At 33.1% G+C, this 18683-nt stretch overlaps 2 protein-coding genes and 1 pseudogene across 5 annotated transcripts; 1 reads left to right on the forward strand and 2 right to left on the reverse strand.

The window, feature by feature from the left end:
* Nucleotides 1-1373: 1373 nt before the first annotated feature.
* On the forward strand, nucleotides 1374-3594 carry LOC133700009 (tetraspanin-19-like). Of its 4 annotated transcripts, none has more exons than XM_062123560.1 (7): nucleotides 1374-1513; nucleotides 1704-1901; nucleotides 2318-2417; nucleotides 2527-2607; nucleotides 2704-2808; nucleotides 3049-3225; nucleotides 3325-3594. In XM_062123560.1, exons 2-7 carry the CDS (start codon nucleotides 1735-1737, stop codon nucleotides 3334-3336), a joined length of 642 nt encoding a protein of 213 aa, XP_061979544.1. In that variant the 5' UTR covers nucleotides 1374-1513; nucleotides 1704-1734; the 3' UTR covers nucleotides 3337-3594. The 4 variants fall into 4 exon arrangements, with proteins under 4 accessions (XP_061979544.1, XP_061979547.1, XP_061979546.1 ...); XM_062123563.1 differs by having other exon boundaries at nucleotides 2318-2400; nucleotides 2567-2607; XM_062123562.1 differs by having other exon boundaries at nucleotides 1400-1513; nucleotides 1717-1901.
* A 135-nt stretch (nucleotides 3595-3729) lies between these two features.
* On the reverse strand, nucleotides 3730-6029 carry LOC133699220 (sphingolipid delta(4)-desaturase DES1-like; annotated as a pseudogene).
* Nucleotides 6030-7381: 1352 nt separating this feature from the next.
* Nucleotides 7382-11677, reverse strand: LOC133699905 (E3 ubiquitin-protein ligase AIRP2-like). The gene is made up of 5 exons (XM_062123422.1): nucleotides 11339-11677; nucleotides 9710-9860; nucleotides 9551-9617; nucleotides 9221-9455; nucleotides 7382-8182 (listed from the first exon to the last, which is right to left on the reverse strand). The coding sequence occupies exons 1-5, from the start codon at nucleotides 11416-11418 to the stop codon at nucleotides 7972-7974; spliced, it is 744 nt and encodes a 247-aa protein (XP_061979406.1). The 5' UTR covers nucleotides 11419-11677; the 3' UTR covers nucleotides 7382-7971.
* Nucleotides 11678-18683: the final 7006 nt, after the last annotated feature.

Raw genomic sequence — 18683 nt, forward strand, 5'->3', positions numbered from 1 at the left:
GGAATCTTCCTTACAATTGGTGGGGTATAGTTACGCTAACTGAGCTGGTTGTGCAAACTGCAAATACTCATCACTCTCTTACTGGTTGATGCATGTTTTTAGATAATGCACTCATTTCTTCAAAGAGTAAGAAGCAAGATAGAGTTTCCAGGTCCTCCATTGAGTCTGAATATCGTGCTATATCTTCCGCTTGCTCCGAGATCACTTGGCTTTGTGGGTTATTGAGTGAACTTGGTTTTCCTCAGCATCATTCCACTTCTCTTCATGCTAATAATATCAGTGTTATTCAGATCGCCGCTAATCCTATTTTCCATGAGTGTACAAAACATATCGAAGTTGATTGTCATTCCATACGTGAATCCTTTGACTGATATGTGATCACTCTTCCTCACATTTCCACCGAACATCAAACAGCAGACATTTTCACTAAAGCTTTTTCTCGACACCGACATCAGTTCTTGGTTGACAAATTGATGCTTCTTCATCTACTAACATCAATTTGAGGGGGATGTTATTGAGATAATTTAGGGATTTAATTTGTACTATTTTAAGGATGTTTACTTACCTTGTATAGCATTTTGAGTGCTGGAAATCTGCTATTAATACTTACCTTGTATACCATTTAGGTGCTGGATATCTGCCATTAATAATGTAAATCTTCTCTGTATAATGAAGGGAAACCCTACGGAAAGGGTATTCAGACCAATTTTGATAGTTAAGTGGTTGTACGAGTTTGAATTAGAAAAGGAGAAATCTTAAATAGAAAGTGTTTCCTATTTGCAGCACTTCTCAGGATTTATTGGCTTGCATATGTTTAAATTGTTTGAACCCTGTTGTTGATCGCTCTGCTGTGGATGTTTTCGTCGGCAAGAATTCTCAGGAAGCTAAGCAGGGTTCTGAATATCCCTGCTTGTCTAGTTCCTGGCAACTGCAACAAACATTTTTTTGTAGCTTTTGTTTAGTTCTGTTTCTTTGAGGAGTTGTGTTTCCAGCATTCCTTGTGCTCATGTATCAGAAACATTTCCAGATTCGGTTGATTTTAATAATGAATTTGCCTTCATTTATCTAAAAAAATGTCAACCGCCTCTATTTTGCTGAACCAAAACCATTAATTCCAATGAATTTCATCTTGTTGTTTCAGTGTAATGTGAATTATATTTTTCTTTCTTCATAATACTTGTATAAAAAGAGGAGGTAACGCTATGATAAGATTGCTTGATAACATCAGGCGAGTTACGAATTTTGTCCAGTTCCTATACCTAAAGACAAACATAATAAAAACTCCAGTGACTGTTTGCCACCTTGGAAAGTGAGTCCAGACAAGTACTATGAAACGCAGAGTTTCCAAGAAATTTCCCAACTTCATCATTATTCAATTATGGCTCTTTTCTGTTTAGCACCATGATCATATCACATTGCAGGACATGAAGGGAAAGAAAAAGAAAATCCAAGTTTGTAACTTGGTGTACTAGTTTTACTTGCCGCTTGAGAAGAAAGCCCAGTTCTCCATTTGGTCAGTGAGAATTTATTTCTTAAAGCTTGAAACTGAAGTATGTTGTTATGTTTGTTTTTGAAAATGACTTTCTTTTATTTTGTCTTCCATTTGGATTAGTTGTAATAACATTCAATGCGAATTTTCTTCAGCCATTGTAATTTAATAGTAAAATTTAAAGTGATGTTTACTTCTTTGAATGTTCTGCAAGTTTTTTGGAGCAGCTCTCCGGTAACACAACAATGGCAGGAATTGCAAGGACTTGTCTGCAGTCAATATTGAAATTTGTGAATTCGACACTGGGACTTGTTGGCATAGCAATGGTTCTCTACGGTCTTTGGATGAGCAGAGTGTGGCAAAGAGACATGCAAGACTCGTCTTTTGATGATTTTGATTCTAGTGCTCCATGGTAAAGGCTCTCTCTTTAGAGTGATCTTCACTTGTGTTTTTGTCCGTTTGACTTCACATCATTTGAAGATTTTCACTATTCGGCCCCCAATCACTTACTCTATCATATTGATTCTAGTTTTTGCACTTAATTGAAACAAGATCCCCATAAAAGAGAAAAAGATTTGTCTGCTAAAGGTTATCTTCCACCATGTTTATCAGCAGCTTGTTAGAATTTTAGCAGAATGAAGCTTTCTGGCAATTTCTTGGCAGAGTAATTCATTATGAATCTAGGAATGGTTACTACTCACCATTGAAACAAGAAAAAGTTGATTGATACTTTATGATTGTCAAACAATTTCCTCTTTTTTTGCACATATTAGAGACTCTTTTTTTTTTAATTTCTGGAACTTGCTAACATTTCTTCTTGAATTTCAGGTTTATATACACTTTTCTCAGCATTGGGGTTACCTTATGCCTAATAACATGCCTAGGCCATATTTCTGCAGATTGCTCAAATGGTTTTTTTCTTTCTTGTGTATCCTTTTTCAGTCTGGTGAATCCAAACATACAATTCATGATCAAGCAGAAATTTTAAAATCAAATCATGTTCATGCTACTTTGTTGTTGGTCTTAATATAACATAGTACATGGAAATTATCTTCGTACTTCTCTTATTGGAAACAGCACTTGCAGCAGATATACTCCTAAATTCTGATTGGGAGAAGGTACGCTGCCTCTTCGAACTTCCTTCCACTTCCTATCTTCCATGAAAAAATGTTACTTCGTACTTTTAGGGCTTACATACTCTGTTGCTCTATTAGGATTTACCTGAGGATCCGACAGGGAGGTTCCATGATTTTAGAGAATTTGTGGAATCTAATTTTGACTTCTTCAAATGGATAGGCATGTTCATCATCCTAGCTCAGGTACATTCCTGGTGTTTGATTTCTATATTCTACAGAGTCCTTTAAAAGTTGTTCAAATGGCGGCAAGCTAGCTAGTTGTTGATTAAAAGAAAATTGATTACCTGATTAACTTAGTTGTTGATGAGCATTTTCCTTTTTGAAAAAACAAAGAACATGAAGGAAAATTTTGTTTAGGCACAATTTTTAAACAGATATGTTTCGCATTTAGCACCCCACCATGTAAGAGTTCCTCGTCTGCAGGGATTTTCTATGTTATTAGCAATGGCTTTAAGAGCTCTTGGACCCAGCAATGAATCCAACTATGACATTTATGATGAACACCCTCCGGCCAGACTTCCACTCATCAATCACCATTTACAACAACCTCCATACGTTGTTGGTGAACCACGATTTCCGATGAAGAATGATGCTTGGAATGTAAGGATTCATTAATTTCCAGTCAACTAAAGGTCTTTCACTGATTGCATGTATTGTAGCAGACATAATATTTTGCTCTTTATTTCTCGTCCTTCTCAGACCAACATGTGAAGAAAACAACACTTCTTTTCTGCAATATGATACGAGAGGCGCGAGGGCAAACATTATTATTGAGACGAACATTAGGTTTGGTGAAGGTTGATATGGAATTGATGGAAGCGGCAGCCTGCAGGCATTTTGTGGAACCATATAGTACTAGTTACTCAGAACTACGTGCACCCTTTGAAGCTTTTAATTGAAATAACTAGCTTGTAGCATGCATCACACTTGAAATTCACAGCAATCTAATGTTTGAATATTTCTTTCACAGTTCAATTCCAAGAGATTTGGTCACACAAAACATAGAACATGCTACTTAAATTCTATGTTGTCCACTCCCTGCATCCAAACACATTCAATGCCGACAGGAAGGATATTCAACTCACCATAGATAAAATCAAAAAATAAATCATCAAAACTGTTGTATGATCTCAATTTGTTTGGGTGACAAATAAGTAAACAAAAGAATCTTCGTAAGAGATTGAATGGTTAGTCAAATCTGTTGTTAGTCTGGACTCTAGAACTACAACAAATAGTCTAAATCCTCAAGTCCAACTCTAAGCCCTCATGATATTCTGGTGCAATCTCCCTCACCTTGTGAAGTTCCCAGGAATCCTCGGGAAATCATGATGTTCATTATGGTACCCCACATGCCAAGTTAGAAAATTAAGGGGGCCATAGGAAGAATATGTTTCTTGGTTTGGATTGAAGACATGATGTTCTGAGATGACCAGCCATTGGATGCATACCACCACCGACGAATGTGGAAAGGATCAAATAAGCAAAAGATCTCTAGCCCCAAAAATAAATCATGGCAGCAACTAGGGTTATCTGACAGAAAAATTAATGAACTCCGATAACCAGGGGGCTTTGGTTTGAGAAAGAGAGGCTGCAAAGCATAGAAGAAGAGTTGCAACATAACCCATATCGATTTTGATGCCACATTTGTCACAAGATAGGTTTCAGTATGGTTTGGGATGTCCATATCTATGTCATCTACTCCTTGGCAGCGGTGGTGCTCAAGGTGATACTTTTGAAAAGTTACAGACATGGGTACACCAAAAGGGAGATTAGCAAAAACACCAAGCCACCTGTTGGAGACTGGAGTTCAGAAGGCGAGATTGTGGGGGAGCTCATGGATAGCTAAGAAAATATTGTGGTTGAGGAATGAGCCAAAGAAGTAGGCTTTTGTCAGCATCTTCGGCCACCCAACATCGTGAAGTAATGTAGCAGTCCAAAGCTGAAGCGAAACAACCACAGTAATCCGCAACACCATAATGTTGAGATCATGAATCATATAAAAAGCATACAGTAACCAAACCAATTTTCATTAAGAATGAGCATTTCCTCAAAATAACATATAATTAATCCAACAAACTAGGTTTCAAGAACTGTTTTATCGTTATGTATAATTGCCTAACTGTTCTAAATTCATCTTGTACAAAGTCACGCAATAAAGAAACATAATTGGTTTTAATTTCTCTTCTTATTTATTTGGCAAGATTTGGAATTAGGACATATCAAACCAACCCACAGAAGAACAATGGATGGCATTGCAAGGCCTCCGTCAGACACAGTTTGTTCCCTAGTAGAAAAGGGAGAAAAGTGCCTTGAGGTGACAATCTACCTTGAAATCATAGAAAAACATATAAAACCTTACATGATTTCGATCAAAGGAATCCTTGTTTGGACCCTCAGAACTTCAAAATAAGTCAAATAAAGGAAGGTGAAAAGCGTATCCATAAATATTTCAGTAACTAGAGAACAAGACAATAAATAAAGAACACGAGCCAAGTTCTTTGATGTGAAACCGAAAGGTTAGCTAGAAGCATTTCCTTGTTCAGCAAACAATGCTTAAATGGTCCAATCAGGAATTATGCAGTTATTTTACCCATTCGGATTGTATACACAAAAATTATTAAACAAAAAGAATGACCTTCTCGTGCTCTCAAAAGGGCAAAAGAAAACAGGTCAAACTAACACTATGCGTGATGGAGAGAAGTTGCAAAACAAAGCTATGCTCTTGCAAAAATATGAATAATATATGTTTATTATGTAAAAAACAAGAAATCTAATGCAGTAATTGCTCTAGTGGATTATCTGCAGACAAAAACATTACCGCGATAATGCCACATGTTTTGGCTTCATATTCCTGAAGAAAATAACCAGGTAATTAGAATTGAGAGGGTTTTTTTCAGAGAATTTACATCGTTAGCGAATGCAAAATGAAGAACCAAATCAGAAGGAAATACTAGTAATTTGTCAGAAAAGCACTGTTAACCAGCAGATATGAAGGGGACAGAAACTCCTGATTGCAGAAATTGTTTAGCGCCACATGCACAAATAAAGCAAGTGCTAGTTTTGGAACCTGCAAAACATCAGGCTACAAAAGAAATTCAAGCCAAAAAGAAGAAAAAAAACACATCCCCCAAGGATTGGCATGAGAAAAAAAGATTGAAACTTTTCATCAAATCTAGCCCAACAACGAACACCGTGTCACGATGATATCTATCTCTTTCTCCCATGTTGGAGTCTGTATCTGAGTTTGCTTTGCTGTGGCCAATAGCATGTGCGGTCTAAAGCGCTGGTTTCAGAAATTGACATAGACACGTGTCATTCCTTTTCCTTCTGCCTCAACAGGGCCTACGTGACCTATCCATTGACACGAGGTTCCTGCTCTTTTTGGCCTGTGCACTTGTCTAGTTGTCTTTATCATTTCAGACTTTTCTCATCTGCCTCGCATTTGTGCCATGTTCGGGCTTTATGCATGGGTTGCCGGTCCATTCATTCAATTTGGATTAGCTCTTACTAATTTTGGATATAAAAAAATTAAAACAAGGAGAAATTAATGTTATGTGTTTCAAGCTAATAAATAATTACCTACTCAATTCGAGATTGATCGGATCAAGAAAACTGATGTAAGTTAATCTAAGATTAATTGGATCACGAATCAAGAAAATTGATCTAAGTTAATTTACTTATGCTAAATAACTCATAATGGAAATTTGATAGATGATTCTTTTTTTTTACACTATATTTTTGTGTGTTATTATTCAAATATTAAATTGTTACTGTCTAATTATTATTATTGAGATATTGAATTGTTCAATTGTTATTGTTTAGATATTAAACTGTGTGATTGACGTGAATTTTTGCTATTGAAGTTGCCGTCTTCGGAGCATTACCTTACTGTATAATTTTTGGGACTGCAGTCGTAAATGCCACAATTTCTTCCTGAATCCTTCTTGTTTTATACAAGTAAAACGAAGAGTGGAGATTGAGTAAATAACTGTAATTTGTTTTTTTTTACAAAGGTGGATAAGTTTGTGTTATTATTGACTGATCTTACAGTTTTAAGAAATGATACTTTTTTTTTATCCGGTTATCCGGATACTCTTTTAAAAGGTGAGATTATTCTCGTTCGGGGTTCGTGATTGTCCCTCCCAATAAGTGCGTTTCCTAAGGATTAAACTTGTGTTCTCACCCTTGCAGGGATATAGCAGTGCCTTAACCGCTAGACCAATACTTTATTGGTTAAGAAATGATTCTTTTAAATGTGTAAATTATTTTTTAAGTAGTATTATTTTTTATTTTTAAATGAAATTATTTTTTACTAATAATCCTAACCGACTTAAACCTTTTTAATTGAAAATTTACTTATATTGATTTAATTGGTAATATAAATAAGATAATAATAAAATATTGTTAATAATAGATATTTAACGCACAGTTTTTGTTTAGGAGGTGAAAAAGTCACATAATTTTAACTCTGAAGGGTGTAATTTAACTGATCAGACTCTAGGTTTGCTCTGTAGAGATTATCAGTTCGAGTCTCACAAACCTCAGGACCACTAAGATTAATCAAGATACACACAATCTAATCCGGACATTCATGTTGATAAAAACATAAAAAATAAAAAATAAAAAGTGCAAAGCTTATGTCAGCGTGTAGATTTCCTTTGAATTTAATTAATCTTATAATGAGCATGTATGAGATACTGACAAATAGGAATAATGATAAGATTTTAATAAGATTATCTTGCTTTTTTCAATAAAATACTGGTAAATTTATCCCTTTTTTCTCATTTGTAATAAGAAAGAGTTCCTTAGAAGAGCGGCACGTCCAAGTAATATTTGTTTTTACATTGCTCCATGCTTTTTATAATATAAAATATAAAATATTTACTTTACGCTTGAAAAAGCACGTGAAAAAAAAACAACCCCCCTCCTTGTTTTCAATGCTTATTTTGAGCTGTTGTATCTGTTGATCCAGTACTACTTCATACGAGCTGTCTTTAGCCTGAGGAACAAGACGAATAGATCTTTTTTCTTCTCCCACAGACACAAGACAAATGTGGGAGGGAAATTGCAGAGCTTTTATAAGCGAGCTCTAGGCTATACAAGCATGTACAGATGTGCTAAAATACGATTTATAAAACCCATCTTTAACTTCACCTACCAACCCACAATAACCAAGGCTGGATTTTCTTCTGACAAGAAGCGGGAAGAAAGCCCTGAAACTCCAAGTGGCCTCAATTCTGCCTACTGAATCTTCAGTGGTTATGTTATATTAAGGAAAAGGGGGGGTGGTAGTGGTACTATTCATCCAAAGACCAGGGGATGGCGATTGCGGGCTGTACTTGTCGCCTATCTTACGTGTGAATCGTATGTGTCGAAAAGGTTGTCAGGAATTATCAGAGGCAACTTATCTACATACATAAAAAGCCTTCTTAGGTTATCTCTTGTCACCGTTGCCATGTCCACAATGTCCTTGCTGTCAGTAAACACCCAGAGATCTCCAGAGTTTACTCTCTTGAGACTGTCACGACAGAAGGGGCATGACTGGGATCTTGATCGCCTGCAAATCATTGCAACAGAACATTATGTTCAACTATGATTATGTATAACATTATGAAACGAAGGAACAGACAACTACTGGCATGGTACGGAGAAAGAGATGGGCACCAATACACCAACCAGAAAAGGCATTGCGTAAACTAATAAGAACAACATTCAACTGATGTGGATTCAAGGTGGACCATCTCAAAGCCAGGCACAAAAACCTTACGTTTTCTCTGCCTGCAGCAGGTCTAACATTACGCATTCCATCTTGAACATGTGTTTTACCAGTATCATAGTGAAGGAGGGATAGAAAGACGGTAGCCAAAACAGAAGCAAGGCCCCAAAACCTATCATACATCAAGGCTGCAAAGCTGAAGGCCAGGCATGCCACATTAACTAATTTATTTGAGTGACTACAATGACAAGGCTTTTTGCACCCAAAAGCCAGCAATCCTGGAATCGCAGAATCAATTTCATGGTCTAGCATTAGCCAAATAAGGCTACCAGGTATCATTATCAACTTCTTACAAAATTTCAACTTAAATTTACCTTCCTTTCCAAACATTACAGAACAGAGAGAGCAATGGGATCACTCATTCATGTTTACTCAAAAACAGAAATGAGATCATTTTTGATAATTCGCTGATGAACCTGTGGAAATCTTTCAGGTTGATGATACAGCATCCTTCCAGTACAATGCACAACAATTATTATAGCATTTCCTTTGAAATCACAGCCCAGCTGTGAGCCGGGATATGATGTCACGGATCTTGCTTAAGTCAACTGCCATGTGCAAGGACACCATATCTTTCCCTGGTCAGGGATTCACTACGATACATGTAACCAAAAATGAAACAGAATGAAACAATTCTAATTTCCCAAAGAACGCTATTGTATCCATTTCTCATTTTTAAGTGTAGAGATTGAAAACCTGCACTATTTTTATCAGGATAAGAAAAAAGCCTAAAAGAAGCATTTTCCATGTGGTCAACAAAAAAATTTGGCCAGCAGGGTAACTCCAGTATTTCAAGAGTAAGAGGGAGGGAGGGAGTACCATTCACGGTAACATTTCAAGCACATGGCATGGTGGCAGTTGGGCAGTACAATCTTGCTATTCATCTCCATGCATATTCCACATTCTTCTTCTCTTTCAATGTCAACATCAGCATGCTGCCTATGTTCCTCATCATCTCGTCTTCGGTACCTTTCCATGCATACCGCCTTCTGTTTCTTATCTTCTGTGTCAGTGACCCCTCTTTGAAGTTGCAATAAAGAGGGATAAATTACAGCTGGCCACAGTAAGGATGCAGATTAAGAAAACAGGGAGGGTCTAACTTAAGTGAATAATATTGTGCACAAAGATAATTGGAAGACAGAAATTTACCATAGAACTCCCTGATACTTGCTTTTCTTTCGTGAGTAGTCATGGTGGTTGTGCCATCCACATAAACCTGAGGTATGGGGGAACAACCAGGTTTTCAATGATCCGGTTAATACTAGGGGAAAAAAAAGTACAGTCCCATCCAAATGAACAAAGTTCAACCTTATAAATTAGGATCCTTAGCAGTCCAAGTGCACCAGCAAGATGGCAGTCTGTCCACTGCACAAGAAAAAGAAACAGGTGTGCTGCTGGACTATATGACATTCTCATCTGAAGACAGGCTCCATCATAATCCCTTGAAATATCTGATGCCCTGCACCAACCATTGCGAAATAAAAATTTAAAATGGAGACATAAGAATCTAGCAATGGATTCAAGTTGATGAGCTCATAAATTTCATTAGTAAGACGCAAAAACTGGTAAAATGTACAAGACACAATAAAAAATAAATTCAAAGCATACTTAACATAACCCCCCACCCCCAAACCAGAGGCTGCTGGAAACTATTTTAAAGATTAAAAAAAAAAAAAAGCAGAATATGGCATCTCCATCTTAGTTTGCCTTGATGATTTTGGCCTATAGGTCCAAATTAATCAAGAATTTACAGAGCTTATCTTCAAACTTCTAAAACATTGTAAATATGCTGTGAACAAAAAAAAAAGATTGATTAAAAAGGATGCTTTGTGCAAAAAATCCCATAGTGAACATTCCAGGAAGCCTTTAAAGTCTTCAGCTTACAAAAATTTAAAATAAACTGGACTGGTGGTCCTTTACACAGCTTAACTCAAGCTACAAATGACAGCATCTCTATGAACCAGATACCATTAATAAGCAGATCTAAATATGTGACTGCATTGATACATGATAGGTAGGAAGAGGGTCCCAGCAATAGATAATCCAACCCCAGCAGTCATATCATTATATACAATCACAAATAAAGTGATAACTCCATTAATGGGGTGGATACCATAAATCATGTGACGCCAAGTAAACTCAGCTTATCAAGATAATGAAACTATTCTCCAGTCTCCTCCAACTCAAAAAGAATGGCTTCCAATTGCAAGTGCAAATTGCAAAACCCACATAGATATTTTCAACTTGGACATCTTTGAAATACCATTTCAAGTAATAGGCTAACAAAGAAAAGTTTCCAACTTTCCACGAGAATCATTAAATCAATTACATAAATCACAAACCAGGCAAAACAATCCAGGAATTAAAATCAGTACGCTCAATGCTTGGCTTTAGCATGAAATGTAGCCATACCAACCACAAAGTAAACAGTCTGAACTCAAAAGCTAACCACAAGAACAAATTTCAAAGCCATATAAAATTTCCATCTTGAAAAAAAACTGAAATACACGGAGAAGGCTTGCAACAGCTCAGAGATGAAGAGTAAAAAATGACTTGAAATTAGACTTTGTCAAGCAAATTTTTTTTTCCAAAGGGAAAAACTGTATATATTAACTGAGAATATCAAATAATTCATTTTGAAAAAAAAATGAAGAAGAAGAAGAGACAAGGTGGAAGTAGTGGCTAAATTCAACAACCAAAAAAAAAAAAAAAAACAACATAATTTAAGTTAAACTCAAGACAAAACAAAACATATTTAAGAAAAAAAATCCTTCACCAATCTAACAAGCAAAACATTAAAAAAAAATGCAAAAAAGTCAGCACTTCTAGCATTCCACTCAAGCACCAATTACACAAAAAAAAATTAAAAAAAAATCACAGACAAATGTAACAACAAACCCCAGAAAACCCAGAAGAAAAGGAGAGAGAACAACTTACAGAGTATTAGCATGTTGAATATCAGCTTCAAGCACTTTAAGAGAGTCCTTGAAAGATTTTCTCACAGACCCTATATACATATCTCTTCTTCAAAACCTCCAAAATCAAGCAATCGGATTCTCTCTTGGGGTAAAAACCCTGAAAAATTTTCTTGTTTTCTCTTCACCAAAACCTCCTTCCTTTTCTTTTTTTGGTGGTGGGGTTGGTTCTTCTCAGAGGAGCTTCTTCTTCTTCTACTCTGTTCTTGAAAGTGAAGCCATAGATAGAGAGGGGACACGTGGATTAGAGAGTGGGATGTCGTGGAGCTAGCGTTGAAAATTGAAAAAACAATTTACTAATATTTCGAAGATGATCCAAATAGTATTTAATTGAAACCAAGAAGGGTACAAACGTCCATTAAAAATTTTTGTATTAATTATTTAATTCCAACCACATTTTAGGATTAGGTAGTGTTTGTTACATATAACAGCAAGTACTAAGTTTATGTATTGTTTGTTTTTTTCTTGGAATTAATTTATTTTAGAAGTGTATTTAACTTGAAAAAAATATTAAATTATTTTTTTTACTATTTTTTAATAATTTTAATATGCTATATAAAAAAAAATCTAGAAAAAATTCATTTAGATACATTTAAAAAACACTTTTAAAAAATATTTTGTACAATAATATCAAACACATATTTAATATTTTTTTTCCTTGACTTTTTAGGTTGAAATCTTGAGATATTGCATTAAAAAATTATTATTATTAATACATTGGATCAATATAAAACTTAAATTCATTTTAGAAGAAAATGTAGTATCAGTTGACATAGCCATACCTTTACAATACTCACCTACCAACCACATTTTTTTTTTCTTTCAAACTTGTTATATAGGTAATTTGTCTCAATACGTGTTAATTAAAGTTTTGTTTGTTTGTTAAGAAACAAAGTGTTTTTTTAAAAAATAATTATCAAAATCTTTTTTCACGACAATAAATTATATTCTGACACTCACCCATGTTATAAAAATTAAATTAAATCATCATTTAAAATGCATAAAAAATAATTCTTTTAAAATAATATAATACAATCAATAAAAATGAAGATGTTTTCCCTTCACGATAAAATTCCCTGAGCAGAGCATAGTTAACTAGCTTACTTAAACTACACGGTTCAATGACTTCAAGTGGATATATTATATTAATTTGATGATTCACTGGAAAAGTGAAAAATTCAATATTTTTTATTAAAATAAAGTTAGTTTAGAATAGTTTTTTTATTTTTTTAAAATATTTATAATTTAAATTGACTCGAGTGAACTCATTTGATCTATATAATACGAGGCAGAGTGCTAAGTTGATTCCGAGACCGAGTCTTGTAACTATAACACCAACGATGGAAAGGGAAGGAAATATTGTTCATGGAAACTTTTTTCCTCAACCAAACACAGCCTTAAGGGAGTCCAAAATTCCTCAGAGCACCGTCAGGATGCAGCAGCCCGTGACTGCCCTTATCCACTCTCTTCTCGATACAATAATAACACATCCACTTTCTTTGGCTCTTTGTCTGCCACTTTTACCCTTGCTTTCGGTTTAGCTTTGCCTCCACGCACACTCCTGATCGTTACATATTTCCTCATACCTACTTATTGCCCTCTCCTTTTCACTTAATTTGCTAATATACCCTTGACGGCTCTAATCTGTCCTGTGATTTTATCCTAAAATAGCAAGAAATGAAAAGGTAAAAAAAATCATTATTAAGTCCTCTTAAGTATTTAATGATGGTAAATAATACAAATTATATATTTAAATTTTATTTAATAATTTAAATTTTTGAGTTGAATTGATTCTTTAACATAGTATTAGAATCTTGATAATAATATAAATTATATCTTAAAATTAATATTAATAGTTTAAGTTTTTGGGTTGAATTGATTTTTTGACATAGTATTAGAACTTTAATGACCAAGGGGTTATAAGTTTGAATCTCACCATCCCTATTTATTTGATAAAAATTAAGTATAAAGTAATGTGAGCATATGTAAGTTTTAAGTTCAAAGAGTTTTCACTTAAGGGGATGTGTTAGAGAATAATATAAATTATATCTTAGAACCTCACCTAACAGTTTAAGCTTTTGGGTTGAATTGGTTATTTGATATTTAATTCATGTCTATAATTTACACCTATTATATTATATAGTGCAAAGTATTTTTTAAATTATTTTAAAATATATATATTAAAATCATAAAAAAAATATGAATTTAATATATTTTTAAATAAAATATTTTTTTAAAAATGTTTAAAAAATAAAAACAGAACCTAGGACTTTCAAACACTTGCTCATTAACATTACCTCCTCTTTAATCTTATATCTACCTATTACATTACTAGAAAGGATAAAGGAGTCGTTGGGCAATATACTTCTATTGCCTTTTTTGGTGTTTTTTCGCGCACGAAAATGTTATAACATAACATTCTTTTAAAAGCAAAAGCCAAAACTACAAAATAAAGCTTTTTTTCAGCATGTTATAGCATAAAGGGAAACAACTAGAACCGTCCTTCAGCAAATTAATTCCTATAAATTAAAGAATATTTGATCAAAATCATACTGTATTTGGAAAATTTATGAAGATCAAACTAATTGAACTAGATTGCATTAAATTGTAAGATCTATGCTAATTAAGATTTACTAAAAGTGTTTAAGAATAAAAAAAAAAAAACACTTACTTTCTAATTGAACGCCGGCGAGTCAACCCCTGCCCCTGTTTCAAGCCAGGGAAGATGAGCCCTGAGGACGACGGTGGGGATTTGGAATTGAGTGAAGCCCCATCAGACTGGGACAGAAGGAACGGAAACCAAACAATGTTATGATAGCGAAAGCGATGCCTCTGGAGTCAAGCCAGCTAACATTTTAAGTTATGATTTGTTTTTATTTAAAAAAAATAATAAATATTTTTTAAATGATATTTTTATTGTATTTTTAAATTGTTTTGATACATTGGTATAAAAATAACTTTTAAAAATAAAAAAATATTATTTTAATTTATTTTTAAATAAAAAATACTTTACAGAACAATATATAAAAAAAACCTAAAAAACACATCCCAAGGACAGTCTATAAATGCATTTGGGAATGCGGTGCAAACTGTATTTTTAAAAAATTTAATTTTTTTTGTTAAAATTTAATATGATTTGTATATTTTAGATAGTTTTGATGTACTAATATTAAAAATAATTTTTAAAAAATAAAAAACCATCATTAATATATATTTCAACATGAAAAATTATTTAAAAAAGAATTCCTACTACAGTGGGAAACACTTTCTATAATTAAAGGAGAAATCATTACAAACTCCTATTTCAGAGTCTAATATTTTATTCAAGTGCCCAACCTTATATTCTTTTTTATCTGAGTGTGTACCTTTACTTGATATTGTTACATTATGATGTGATCAGTATAAATTAACGCGTGATTGGTCTTTTTTACCAATACATGAGTGATACCGTCTAACTTATGAGGCAAAACATTATAGATTCTCGCCATGTGTTTGTCTTTTATTTTTTGTTATTTATTTTTTTAATTTTATTTAATATTACATTAAGTAAATCATTTATTTTGATTTAATTTTTATATACAGAGCATGGTCTTTTAAACACATCAAGATATTAAATTGGTTCTTAATTTCATGAAAAAATAATAATTGATTTTAGTGTTTGTAGAAGATTGAAAATGAAGGGATCAAATTAAAAAATTAAGAATAAAAAATAGCATGTTTTTTGTTTTTAAAATATAGTGGTGTCAACTTTGATCTTTTTTTTCTTTGGTCATCAAGTTTTTTATTTATTTTCAGTTCGATCCTTTAATGTTGTGTTAATAGAATTGGTGATTTACTTCAATTTACTTTTTAAGTGATTATTTTGATTTTAAAAAATAATCAAGTGATTATTTCGATCTTAAAAAATAATCAAGGTATTAGGTTGGTTCTCGATTTCATGAAAAAAAATGATTTTATTATTTGAGAAAAATTGAAAATAAAAAGGCTAAAATTGAAATAGAAGAAGAATGGGAGGCCTTTGAAAAACAATTATATCAGCACCTTTGACCTCGGAATTCTGTCAAACTTTCTCTTCGGTCTCTTTACTTCAGAAATTAAACGGGAAGAACGCAGGGAAGCATCAACTTGTTTCTCTCCCAAACTCCAGTCAACTTGCATGCATTTTATACCTTCAATTATTGATTTATGTATGTATGAAGCGAGTTTACACATAAAGTTGAGAGATGGAGCAGCAACATGCATGTTCGTGTTGAAAAGATAATCAATTGTCAGCTGATGATTGAATCTGGGCACATCATTGTTCATGATGAATCCCATGGATGATTAACCCCAGGGTGAATAAATTGAAATAATTGAGTTGGATGCTCTTCATAATTCAGCCCGTTTATCTCTCAAGTACAGGGATGACTGCAATCCCTCTTCTTTTCTGCAGAATCTGATAAAAATAAGCAATCATTGTTGCCTCAGCAGCCAGCATGCAACCAACCTGCTGCTGCAACTCCAATTATGAGTTCTGCATAAAAGGATCTAAACATAAAGAATAAATTGAAAAGGGGATTTAATTTCTACGCACATACTTTCTAGATCTGCTCGTCAATTTCTTATTTCATCCAAGATTTGACTTTGCATCCTCTTGAAGGATGCTTTATCATCAAGTTGGTGAGCCTCACCAGTCACCAAGTAGCTCAATCTATTTAATTATGATAGGTATCTGGTCAATTAACCAGTAATGTTAATCTATAATATAATCATGATTTTCATATTTATTATGATTTTTATATTTATGTAATCATCGAAGGTCCAGTTATTCATATTTGTTTATAAGTTTACCACCATATATTTATTTTTAAACAATTATTCGCGGAAATAAACACATATCATCAAAGTTTTTTCCTTTTTTTCAATTACAGATCATTTTAATTTGCATGACATAACATTAAGCCATCCATGCAATGTTGTTATATCCTGCTTGAGTTTTGTTTTGGATTAAAAAAATTCAAAAATATTAAAACATAGTTGTTTTTATATAAAATAAATTGAAATTGACCCGGTCGAATTTTGTCTAGATTTGACCTAATCATGGTATCAACTCACTCTGGTTTTGCCGTTTCATTATCCAAAATAATTTAAAATAAAACCTAATCTAGATTCCCAACAAGATATTGAATCACCTCGTAAAACCAGGCTAGGTTTAATTGACTATGCATCCACCACCTCATAAAAAAACAGGGGAGGAGCAATTAAATCTATGAGTATGTGGGGGAGAGGAGGGAAAAAGATATTTGGTGGGTGGGAAGGGCAGATATGTGATGTCCAGCTCACTAGGCTAAGCCATAACCTGTATATATTATCCTGTCCACCTCATCATTCAACAAATAAACACTACTATATAGTTTTCTTGATAAAAAAATATCATTGCTCGATAGCCATTTCATTGCACTGTCCCTTTCACCCATTCTTAGATAAACAACATTATTTATCTCAACATTACTTGCAACTCTCAAGAATTGTGTAAAATTATAACTTTAAATATGTTCACGCAGACATTATTTAATCTATTCAAAGCATATATCTGATAAGTTAATTTGAATTAATTTTATGAATTTTTCTTTAAAAATAAAATTAACTAGGGTTAATGAGATCTACCTAGTTATACTAAATAAACTCCGATTTAATTTAAGACTCAAAACAAATTAAGCAAGTCAACAAACTACTAGATTGAACCGCTGAGCTGATGCAAGTGGTAATTTATCACAGGAAGAGTTTGTTTGGGAACGCGGTGCAAACCGCATTCCCTCAAATATTGAATTTTATTTTTTTTTTATTTTTTTTTTTTTCATATTATTTTAATGTGCTAATTTTAAAAATAAATTTTAAAAAATAAAATATATTATTTTAATATATTCTAAATAAAAATACTTTAAATTGTAACTATTATTACCTCAATTCTAAAAAGAACCGAAATCAAGAGAGAAACTTGGCGACACATGGTGGCTAGCTCGAGCGCAGGCTGCAGAGCTTCTTTGCCGTTGTCGGATAATTTCACTAGGAAGTAAAAGTGTCCAGGGGCTCGTGCCTGAAGGCCAGATTCATGCATGGCTTTGAGCCTTGGGCCCTTAGTAAGCATATATAGTTAAACAGCCAACAGAATCGTTCCAATGAGATGGACTCAGGCCCTTATTGCCAAGACCTTGTCAGGTATCAACCCCAAATTTTAAACATTCTTTATTTTAGTCCTTATATTTAAGGATTTTCTTTTACTCGGAATATGTATTTGGCCCTTCGAATATATATATATATATATATATATATATATATATATATATATATATAAAAGATAAGAATATGCTTACAAACATCTTTCAACTACGGAGTTAATGTGGTCTTTTTAACACGACATAATTGTTTTTAATAATTTGTGAGGATTAGGCTGGTCAATTTTTACAGAGTAAAAATACCAATTTACCCTTACAATAAAAAAATACAATGCCTTTTAATTAGGGGTGTTATGGTATTTCCACTTTTTTTTCCAAATAGTGAAATCATTTAATGTCTTTAAGGGCTTTTTTAAAAAATCTTTTTACACTGATTTTATTGTTAACTTAAAAGTTATTTAGAAATATTATTGTAATCAAAGTTGTCAAAAATATTTTTTTAACACAACACGAATTATATAATATAAACTTGAATTATAAAATTATAAATAAAATATTTTAACTAATTATATATTAACAGTTCTAGTCAAATAGTAATTAACAATATAACATAATTAAAATAAAAGTAAAATAAACAATAGAAAAGTCCAAACACCTTAAAATACATAGTTTAAATAAAAATTTATACATAGTTTAAAGAATTTAAAAATGCAATACAATAAAATTATGTCTATAGACTTGAGTTCTTTTATGCATAGTTTTGAAACTCGGTCAAGCCCGGCAGGTCGATCTGGGGTTGGAACCGGACTGATTTTAGAAAAAATAAGGAAAGTTAAAACCCGGGGTGACCTGGCTAACCCGATAAGACCCGGTTAAAAACCCGATTACAACTCATTAACTTTTTTTTTTTACTAAAACAATGTTATTTTAATTTTTTTTTAAAAAAATCAAAATTAACCTAAACAAATCAATCAAAATCTAGAACCCAAATTTTAAACCGGACCGGATTTAAAAACTCTGTTTTTATAAAGAAAGGGATGGATAGACCAAAGTTGTTAAAATGGGGATCCTGAGCTGTGAACAGGGAGGAAGGGGTTTTGTTAGCATTGAATGTGGGCTCACAAGATTATTTAAACTAGAAAAATAAGCAAT

This window comes from Populus nigra, chromosome 7, assembly GCF_951802175.1.
Source record: "Populus nigra chromosome 7, ddPopNigr1.1, whole genome shotgun sequence".
NCBI lineage: Eukaryota > Viridiplantae > Streptophyta > Magnoliopsida > Malpighiales > Salicaceae > Populus > Populus nigra.

Bases quoted from the DNA above. Each gene is read 5' to 3' on its own strand.
- LOC133700009 (XM_062123560.1), top strand. From the start codon at position 1,735: ATGGCAGGAATTGCAAGGACTTGTCTGCAGTCAATATTGAAATTTGTG. The intron at 1,902-2,317 runs GTAAAGGCTCTC...CTTGAATTTCAG, and splicing joins TTTGATTCTAGTGCTCCATG to GTTTATATACACTTTTCTCA. The intron at 2,809-3,048 runs GTACATTCCTGG...CCTCGTCTGCAG, and splicing joins TGTTCATCATCCTAGCTCAG to GGATTTTCTATGTTATTAGC.
- LOC133699905 (XM_062123422.1), bottom strand. From the start codon at position 11,418: ATGTATATAGGGTCTGTGAGAAAATCTTTCAAGGACTCTCTTAAAGTG. The intron at 9,618-9,709 runs GTTGAACTTTGT...CCCATACCTCAG, and splicing joins TAAGGATCCTAATTTATAAG to GTTTATGTGGATGGCACAAC. The intron at 8,183-9,220 runs GTACTCCCTCCC...AATGATTTGCAG, and splicing joins TTGAAATGTTACCGTGAATG to GCGATCAAGATCCCAGTCAT.